The 10,641-nt window shown below is 44.9% G+C and overlaps 2 protein-coding genes across 2 annotated transcripts; one reads left to right on the top strand and one right to left on the bottom strand.

The window, feature by feature from the left end:
- Nucleotides 1–1,673: 1,673 nt before the first annotated feature.
- PENARI_c072G03548 (uncharacterized protein) lies at nucleotides 1,674–2,231 on the top strand (the record flags this gene model as incomplete). The annotated part of the gene is made up of 2 exons (XM_022637630.1): nucleotides 1,674–1,903; nucleotides 1,967–2,231. The coding sequence occupies 2 exons, from the start codon at nucleotides 1,674–1,676 to the stop codon at nucleotides 2,229–2,231; spliced, it is 495 nt and encodes a 164-aa protein (XP_022482511.1).
- A 4,622-nt stretch (nucleotides 2,232–6,853) lies between these two features.
- PENARI_c072G05606 (actin-binding ADF family protein) lies at nucleotides 6,854–7,666 on the bottom strand (the record flags this gene model as incomplete). Its single annotated transcript, XM_022637632.1, has 4 exons — nucleotides 6,854–6,861; nucleotides 7,148–7,278; nucleotides 7,344–7,595; nucleotides 7,647–7,666. The coding sequence occupies 4 exons, from the start codon at nucleotides 7,664–7,666 to the stop codon at nucleotides 6,854–6,856; spliced, it is 411 nt and encodes a 136-aa protein (XP_022482514.1).
- Nucleotides 7,667–10,641: the final 2,975 nt, after the last annotated feature.

Consider the following 10,641-nt stretch of genomic DNA (forward strand, 5'->3'; position numbering starts at 1 on the left):
AGGTCAAGGTCAAGGTATCTCATTGGACAGTGGACCTGCATTCTCATCGGTACAAGTGGCGTGTAACTAACGCCGAGAATGACGATCCTCTCGAGCTTCTGTGACACTAGTGATCTTTTAGCTCCATCCTCCGTCCGGGAATGGCTCTATGGATTATAATAAGCACCTATAGGAGGGGCTGGCCTTGCGGTAATACAGATTTACGGCAGTGATTAGCTCTGTAAGTCAGCCTTTAACGATTCCCCGTGAGGCTATTCTTTGTTAATGAGACGGTAATTTTGTTGTAATCTAAGAAGTGGGGTTTCCGGCCCCGCTGTGTGGCTTGGTGAATATATATACGTCACTTCTTCGCGATGATTCTCCGCCTAGGCTTAAATTTGTCAAATATGCAGTAAGTTCAATAACACCGCTGCTACCACGGCAAATCACGTGCCTATTTAGGTGACCTTATGGTACATAGGGAGGCTATATATAATGATGTTGTAGTTAAAGGATAAGCGGTGCGACCACGCTATCATGACAGCATCGTGTAGTGATAGTCGTATGGGTCCCACTATGAGGACGCAGAGACCTAATGAATACTGTAATATCTAGAAAGTGACGACCTTGTTCCCGCTAATTTAGCGAGCTGAAAGATCGATGCAAATTTTTTAGCTTGCAGATCTTTCAGCTTGCAAGAACCAGTGGGTCCATGAATCGCAGCCACGCTAGAGTAGCTGGGTCCGGTCGGATCGCTTCCTCGGAACACTGTGGTTCATCTCTATCTTCCCGCTTGCGGCCCGTCATACTACACGAAACCATGGTTGAACTTATACTCAGCCTTGATTGATGGTACGGAAACGGAATATAGATGGCAAAATGGTCGTTTGTATCACTAGAGTGTGAAGCTGTGGATTGTATAAATTTCTAGCGAACTAGGCGGCATAGTATTTGCCGTCTAGTCTACAGTATAGTACTCACGCCATCCTCATCTCGGGTTTCTGCATGTAACTGAACCGATTCAGCCAGCCACACTGCAAGGCTTGGGTCAATAATATACGTAAGACCCCAGTACCTGTATAATCCACACATGCCACACCGCTACAGATCGACTCAAACCCTTCATAATGCTTAGCGCTTGGAAAGTTTACTCTTAACTGCATAAAAGATTGGGCCTTTCGTTCTCCAGACATGACCCTAACGACTCCTTCTGGGGGATCATCTATTGGATAGAAAGAGGGGGTTTGACTAGTAGGTGTTCGGTATAGGTATACCATGGGGGTTCACTTATGGGTCAAGATCGGCAACCCCTCACTCAGTGTGCCCCAAGGTAGTCTATTGAAGAAGCCCCTATGACATGGTAGATATACTATTTAGTATTTACGAGATTGTGGAGTGAATTCAGCCCTGAGTGGATATGACTGCTTGTTTAGAACCGTTTCGTTTTGAATATGAACCTAGGCAGCCTTTTCCTGAGTTTGGTGTCGTGATCTCCAGATGGGCAGCTTGCTGGACAGTTGGAGATAACGTATTCTACCAACCAGTGGTCACTTGCGTGTGGAGTACTGTATGGTTAGATTGTCTTCACCGCACACAACATCTTCAGGTGACCCCACCAAACCTCGTACCCCTCCACCGGACAGCCTGAAAATGAATTCCTGCACTTTACCCCTTTCACATCATACTCACCCATTATGTCCAGTGACAGTATAAATCGCCCTCCAAATCAACCCATACTTTTGAGCTTCCCGAGCATCGATGATCTTGTCCCAAAGTTGAGGCGCTACGTCCTCAAGCGCCAAAAGGAAACCTTGGATAAGCAGGGCCGTTTCGTAGTCGCTGTATCCGGTGGCTCTTATCTCAGCATGCTGTCTCGCGCTCTTCTCGAGCCTAGAAACGACGGTACCCCTGAGGACACTCCGTAGTTCGCTAAGTGGCACATCTACTTTGCCGATGAGCGAGTCGTGCCGCTCGGCCATGATAACAGCAACTATAAGCAACTAAAGGACCAGTTGTTGGACAAGATCCCTGTAGAGCTTGGAGCTCCGAATGTCTATCCTATCGATGCCGACCTTGTTAACGAGGAAGATGAGCTAGTCGAGCACTACGAGAAGTCCGTGATAGAGAGATTAACTCAGAAAGACTCTGCTAGGTTCCCTATCTTTGACCTAATCCTCCTTAACTGCGGCTATGATAGCCACACCTACGGCCTATTCCCCGACCATAAAGTCTTGACCGAGGAGGATAGATAGGTGAGCCTAGTGTCTGATTTGCCCCAACCTCTGCACAAGTGTATCACTCTCACTTTCCCCGTGCTCAACCATGCACAGAACATTGTCGTTATGGCAACTAGCGCCAAGAAGAAGGATACTATAAAGGCTATTTTCGACTCGCCGCACTGCGATCTGCCAGCTGTTCGGGCGAGACCTTACTATCCTGGCATTGTTACCTAGTTCACCGACCACTCCGCTGTAGAAGGTGTTGCCTTTCCTCGCACCGACGTTCCACAACTGTGACTTCAGCCTAGTTTATGTCAAACGCAAAGCTGCGATACGTCAATTTGAGAGCCTGAAAACTTCTTTGGACAGTATTGGGGGAGATATCTCCATGTGCTTCTCTGTAAGCCCACACAGAGATTCACATCTTTGTGAACCCTGTATAAGTGACTGCCAATGGTGCCTACCGAGGGGCATCATTTGAGTTGTAGTTAGTGAGTGGCTTTCTATCATATCATGAATGAAGCGCAACATCGATGGGGATAGTCTGGGTGTCATATTTATTAAACGTGAGTTCCTCTCATCGTCTAGAGCCACTAGACGTTGGCGTTTTCGGCCCATTAAACCCCGCATATGGGAAATTGGTTGAAGAGATAATGCTTGCCGGAAACAACCATATAGACAAGGAAGTCTTGAAATAAGGCGTTGTCCATGACTAGAACAGATTTAGGTTCGGGCCATCGTCCACAATGTTGGAGCAGCTGAGCTATAAAGCCTTCAAATACGGTGGCATCCGTAGAACCACGAAAGACACGCGACAGAACGATCCCATCCTGTGAATAGGCGGGTAGTATCTGGTATCTCTGATCTCGATGGAATTGCGTTACTTGCAAAGGAGACGTGCCACGTGGTGACCAGCCTGTCCGTCTAAATCCAGCACGTTTATCACACCCAGATTCATCAACGTAGACTAGGTAGTATGATTTAAAACCTGTTAGATAATGCAGATAATAATCCCGCAAATCGGCATTTTATTCTTTAGCACGTCTCCGTGCCTTTTTTTTAGACCAACCTTTGTCAGAAGGGCTCTTCTGGTGCTGGAGGTTGTAACCATGGCCTGAAACTCGTCCCATAGGAATACAACCATCTCCTGAAGGTAGAGACCAGGTTTCTCATATAGGTGATTACAGAGGGCTTCGATCATCAGGGGCGTTACAGTTCATTTTCGTCCTACCCGGGTTTGTAGTGCGTATAAGCTTCCAAATTGTCGCAAGTTGTTGCGGATACTGATAATGGCCTGCTTGCTACATCCAGCCTGCTCAGCCATTTCAGATGTGCGAAAAGATTTGCTCTCGATCATATCATGAATGAGAGCAAGCTTTAAAGGTGAGAATCCAAAGTGGTAGGAGTTGATAGATCATCGGCTAAAAACCACCTATGAACAAATCCCACCCAAAAGGGACAGGTGCAGCGAGAAACACGGTAATCTGGTATGTCCAACCTGTTGAGTGGCCTACCTCGGAGTTCCTAGATATACAATGTACACAAAGCCCATTTAGATGTACCTATTTACCAAGCTAGCGTCTTGGCGGTGGGGCCCAGAAAGAATGAAACAGTGCCAATTGGTGAAGCTGGTTTTGCACTTCTCTGTAACTTGTAGGCTCTAAACGACGCGAATTTCTAGTCTTAGGGATGTATCCGTCTAGGAATGCGATAAGTGTTAGGTGTCAAATATCGATAACAATACCCTCAAAACTACATTCCAAGAAGTGTGAAATTGTGAGACCACGCAGTCTCTGGGTTTATACGGGTAAGCGAGGTAGATGGCCTAGTTACGTGTATAGTACAATAGGGTGTATCGTATGAAGAAACTGAACGCTGGCCCGTTCCACGGCCTAGCGAGAAATGCTTATATATAGACTGGCCTAGTCGAGGGCGGTGAGACCCTCGACTAGGGCATCATTTTCAATACATTCTGAGTCCTAAGGCATCCATCAATGCCTTAGGCCGGGTCAACAGCCTCAGTTAGGTAGAGGTCCTGACAGAAATATGATGCTAGAGAACGGTCTTGACTTTAAGCAAGTGTACAAGGACCAAGATTCTGATTCTTAAAGAGTAATCAAAATAGGTATAGCTCGACGTTTCGTAGAAGATATATTGGGAAGTGGGTTTAGAAAGTGAAGAAAGCGATGCCTATTTTGTAAGCCCTTTAGACTACGCAAGCTTTCATTATGTTCTCAATACTCTATCTAGCAGTGTGTTTCACATAATTCTTATGCATATTGATTGACTCCTGATCGTGGTCATAAAGATCCCTGTTACGGACCTACCAGGCACCAATCGATTATGGGGCCGCAACTTACTGATGGGCCACCGAGAGCCAACCGATCTATCTGTCATCAGATCACGTGCAGTACCTTATACCCTGGACGCCCCAGGTATTCAAGGAAAAGAGAAACGTGATCATGCTCAGTGAGCATAAGCATGATTTACCCTAAGCGGACCCACCCGGCAGACTTTATCCTATACATATGTAGCTATACATAATAGACAGGGTCCGCGCGCCAAAGGCCACTTTCGGCCTTCCGCTTACCATCTCATTGTATACCGCAATAACCAATGAGACAGCAACCACGTGATCATGTAAGCAGTAGAAATGTCGACGGTCGAAGAGTAGATCTTGCCAAGCCAAATCTACTATTCTACTTTCTACCATTCTACCACGGAAGGACTCAGGATATATAGGGACACTTATTCATGTATCTAGTTTAGTTCTTCGTGTTCAATCATATATTGTTACTTATGTCTACTGTTCAGAACCTTTGGTGACTCGTACAACTTGATTATAACTTAACAACACTACGAATAGACCTATGCTCCGGTATTGGTTAGTTCGGCGCATTATCTGGCATCGCTCCTCGATACCCTCAAAAGGACTTAGCCCGTATAAGGCCTGTTAGGCAACGGTACGGTTGAGAGACAGATCGTTGACGTTGGAGACAGAGAAGCATCAGGCAAGTATAACCTAGGAATCTTCTAACATAGCGACGACCCGATAGTCGTGCGTAACAATCCCACCGTGTCTAAACTCTCGCTTAGTATAAAGACTATGTCGCCAAAGACGCTAAATCGATAGTGGGCTCTTTGGAAGAGATCGATAGTATCTTAAAGAATACGTGACCCCTAATAGTGGAGTCGATTTCGGATACCTAAGAAAATAGTGGGCTTTATAAGATTTATAATTGAGGTGCCATAAGCCAAATGTCAGGAAATCAAATTTTGCGGGCTAGCAAGTTAACTTGCTCCCTAGCATTATCTAACTAGGGTCTCACACAGCTCTACCAACCTTTACTAAGAGGATTGAGGCTTTTATGGCCACAGCTTCTTAAGGTGACCCACGGAGGCCACTTCGACGCCAGCCAATAGATGCGTGGCATAGTAGGCGCTCGTCTCGCCTTCTTTTCTAAAGCCAGCACTTTTTGAGGCCAGCATTCTTTTTTTGCCCACTATCGTTTACGGTGATTCTAGTGTCCGCTATATAGTGGTATATATGTCGCTCACTTTCTCGGTGTTAAACAAAGCTCTAGTTTGTAGTGAACGGCCAGGATTTAGCTCTACTAATCCTCGATAGGATCATCCGGCATAACGAAGGTAGCCTCGTGGTAGGTGTGCTAAAAAAAGGCCATGTTGGCCTTACAATAAGAACGGCAATAGGTGCCGTCAATATTATAGTACTAGATAGTGTGTATGCTGCATAGGGTGTATATAAATCATTTTAACAATCCCTATCGGTTGAATAGTATAAATTGCCTAGGCTTATTCACAGATCAGATTACCTTTCAAGTAAGCGATGGGTGCGGGGCTAGTCCTAAGGAAGTAATTCCGGCCGAGGATCATTTAGAGGGGAAGTCGTCACTTACCGAGATCGGCCTAGTAAAGGTGGACTAGAGAATTCCGCCCTATGTAAGGGATTTTGCATATAGTATATTCGTCTTCTAGGCATATTTTTATTGGTGGCTTAATCTAATGGGGTTGAACCCGATAAGGGTACTAGATTGATGAAGAAGAATCAGACCCACAACTTTTTGTCGATTTTAGAGAATCTTCTATTCTCTACTATCACTAGCAGAGATATGCGTTTTCTTTTAATACACGTATTTTGCAGCTCAATTCTCTCCTAAACGCTGATGTGCTGGATCATTCGATGACGTAACACCCTCGGAGGTAGATATAAGTAGAACCTAATCCCACAAGATTAGCGGTCTCTGCCTTTATTCAAACTAAATTCTTTCTTTTGTTGACCTGTTTACAAAATGGTTAACTGGAAGTCCGATTATCTCTTTTAGCAAGCGTCTGGGCCTCATTTTGACTTGAAGCTTTACGTGCATAGTCAGTTTACAGTAAACCTAGAAATATGAGGCGCAGTTCTCTCATTAGCCATGATGATCATGATGTTCAACAAAGTGAATCTTTGGAGACCTGGGACGATATATTACAATGTGTTACGGGAACGGCCTGATTCCGCGCACTTTATAGTACAATCAGAATCTGTATGTTTTCAGAGATAGGTCCTCATTCAGCGTTTGGCTTCGAGTTCTTGCTTCAGTTGGATGCCGACCTGGGCTCGCCTACCTATCGATGGCATTTCGTCCGGCCTTCTAAGTTACTGAAATTGTAGGATTCCTACTAGTATATTATAGAAGAAGACCTGGACTGTATTGGTAAAAGCCGGGATATAGTAAGTCAAATGCACCATACTGGAAAGCCGTAGGTTATTTCGACTGGCTTAGACCTGTGTCTGTCTAGAAGACTGAAAATTCCACGAGCTCATTCCACCCAGACTTTCCGACCATTTGCTCAGGCTGTACTCTTTTTTCCCGTGACTATCTCTAGGACTTTAGAATAACGTCAGCGGACACGGTAAAAATGGAAGTGCAGTATATAGAACATACTCGTCTCATAGGCAATCTCAGAATAATCTGTGCCTTGTATCTCGGCTGCAATACCATTGAGACGCCGCTTGAGATTGCCCTTTGAGGCGGCAAAGACCATCTTGTTCCTTATTGGGGCATTATCTGGCGACCTAATTCGATGTTATTATGAAGTTGAGAGGTTCATGTATGCAGGATAGATGATGAGACAACATACCAGACTATAAGAAGAATCTTGTTCCTTTCACCTTCTGTGGGGTCGATTTCGAACCGGAAGTCTTTGACAGCAAACCGGCATTCTGTCTCTGGTAAATCGGCGATAAAAGCATCATGTTTCTCACTCGTGGAAGTCTTCTCCACCACTATGTGTTTTTTGTCTCCACTTATATTGTAGATGATATACTCGTAGGACTTCTTCAGTTTCAGTTGCTGGAAAACAGAGACACAATCAGGCCCTATATCCACGCCGCTATGAGACTAATCTCGAGCTGTTAGTAACTGGTTCAATTTCGACTCAAACTCGAGGGAGATGCTTGCCATCTTTGAGAAGCTTTATAGGGGTGCGTAAGAAATTCAGATCTCGAATTGATGGACCTTGTTGTTTAAAAACACATTTGTGAGGAAAAAGAAAATCAAACAGAGCAGGCAGACTTATACGCGGGTATAGCGGGGAAATTTAAATGGGTCATAGACAGATATACATCATTCCAGGACTATTGGGTGATGGATCAGCTGCAGGCATCGTAGCTGTTATGCAGCTCAACTGACCGCCGGTTCGGAAATGAACTCTAACGACAGATCTGGCTATGATCAGCAGTGGTTATGTATTTAGGCGTACCTACTAATAGATCGGCCCACCTAGCTACGATAGTAAGGTTGCAAAGACGTCATATTCAGCTCGCCCTCGTCCCTTGCTAAAGTCAAGTGGGGAAGAGCTCCTGGGCAAGCCGAGACCATTGACCGAGATATATCCACTTTTGATAGACAAATATAATGAAATCTCCCTTATGAGAGATCTATCACCTTAAAATTTTAGTGATATAAAGGTTTTAGGGATGGTTCATGAACGAGCCCTCTTGATGGACACCATCGAGACGATGGTTTCCCCAAATCTCTAGGACACAGGACGGAGGAGATAGCAATAGACGGAGTTGACCAGAGGTACGGGACCCCGACTCGGACTAGTACGGGGTCGCACGGACACCGGTTATCCTCGAGCGCCCCCTCAGACCCGCCTACACATTACTGTACTTAAATTTACTAGCACTTTACAATACCATACGAGTATGTATCATTTTACAGTGGACCTCAACTTATTCCCCCCCCACCCCTCCCCCAAAATAATTATCTACGCTAAGATCTTAGCAGTGGGGCTAGAAGAGAGAAATTGAGTGTGTATCGGTCAAGGCGATTTCGAGAATGATTGTAGTACTTTCGTGTAAAATACATCCAGGGGTGTCTTATTACTGTATTGTAAGATACACCTACCAGCCCTGGAAAGCGGTCTGGAAGATGGGGCTTTCGTCGCCCATCCAATCTGAACTCTCAACCGTCGGGTTTATTTTCCGGAATCAAGTCACAATGAGTGCGGAGGTATAGCTGATTTCGAACACTACTGCACTTGAAGTATAAACTACTCTCGAAACACAGAATGAAACGCATCATTCGCAAGCGAATTCGCGCGCAATGAAAACAAGAATGAAGCTTGCCCACGAACACTGAGGGCTGCTAGAAGTCTGCGGTACCCCGAATTCGTGCAATTCTATTGAGGAGCTTGGACGATAGAGTTCATCGTGCAGTATTCAATCAAATGCTGCGGGACACAACAAGAACTTATTGCTACTAGTCGGAATGTCTGGGAAGTCAGAAAATATAGTTTTGGTAGAGGAATACGAGGGCTAGGTAAAGCCAATCTAACAACGGTGTTTGATGGCAATTTCAACTTGTTAGCTTAGGAGACATCAGCTGGCTGAGGGCACTTTGATAATAAACAGGCAAACAAATAATGGCAGGGAGCGTGGGCGTAGATTCGACGAAATGAACAATCTGTTCAACCGGGATAATTTGAAGTAAACCGTTGTTTGTATTTATTCGTTTTGCACACCAAATGCTCTAAGATTCAAATATGGCCAGACCAATCTAATTGTCAGGCCAGAGTGGTTGAATGACAGTGAAATCTATAAGTGTTTGCCTTAAAATTAATGGACCAGATTAACTACCCCGTCGAATCATCACCCCTCCTCTGTGCAATTTACTAAGCATGTTTAAGTACCTACCGGCCCCACGCAGCATTGTCTGTCCGTAAACCTTACTTTTCCGCTTTGCAGCCACATAGATATGTTCCTTCTGACCAGAGTAGCCATTTCTCAGCGTGTTTCTGTTTAATCTTCATAAACCTTAGAGATTGAGCACACAATTCTGACGTGTCTAATACTTCTTTGCGGCTTTAATAATCACACCATTTGCCAGGTCACAAGATCATATACATATACATGAGGGTTCGCGATGGCAAATTGAGGGTGTTGAATTGAGTGATCATTGGGTTGGGGCGCTGATCTTTTCTTATTCTACAACCCCCACCATCTCTGTCCATGTAGATAAGTTAACTTAGTTAGCAGTTCTGCAAGATGAATCTAATGATTACCCCCACTCTGTTCGAAGAACCATGAGGTCCGTGCCCTGCAGCTCTGGTGAAGATCGGTATTTTATTCTTGGGAGAACCCGGCGAATTGGAAGCTTCATATCGACTATATCACCCAAACTAATCACACTACTCCATAATTTCTTTTTTCGCGTTGCTAGTCACCGGTCTTTCCTTGTTGTGAGGGTATTTTATACATACTCCGTAATACACGGACTTTACGTCGGTTATCTCCTAGTGGATTACAAGAACTTTTCTCGCTGGGTCCGCTAGATTAGGGTCAGGTATTGCCTGCATCGCACGAAACTATTTACTAAAGCCTAGTTTGATCAATCAAAAATTCACCTTGATGCCAGCGAATCCATTCACCTAGCGGAGTGCATGGCCAAGGCGTCTGACGAAATCGCATCGAACCGGGAAATTATTTAAGGCGTGGCGACAATTTCCCCTTCGCTGGCAGTTCAGACTGTTATTGTTATTTATTATTAAGCTCCATCTTACTTCACACCCCATACTTCGTGAAAAGAAATCTCCTTTTGAGCCATTCCCATCACGGCATAATGGATTCGAAGAATTTCCAAGTCCACACAGCTGAGACTAGGCTAGATCTTTGGGAGGGCCTATCAGATCTGAATCATCCCCTGAACAAAGTATGGCCATACTTCTTATTAAACGAGCTCATCGCCCGAAACTTTTCTCGCAAAATCAATCAGTTCGAGGGTCTTCGAAAATTCCAATTTGTTATTGTCGAGCGGGATCCGACGACTGGAGAAGAACTTGTTGTCGCTCGTGCGCGATCAGTCCCCTTTTCCTAGTCGGAATTCGAGGAAGTCAGAGAGAAGGGTGGCATATCAGCCCATCCGCATGTCTTGAA

This window comes from Penicillium arizonense (genome assembly GCF_001773325.1).
Source record: "Penicillium arizonense strain CBS 141311 chromosome Unknown PENARI_contig072, whole genome shotgun sequence".
NCBI classification, from domain to species: Eukaryota; Fungi; Ascomycota; class Eurotiomycetes; order Eurotiales; family Aspergillaceae; genus Penicillium; species Penicillium arizonense.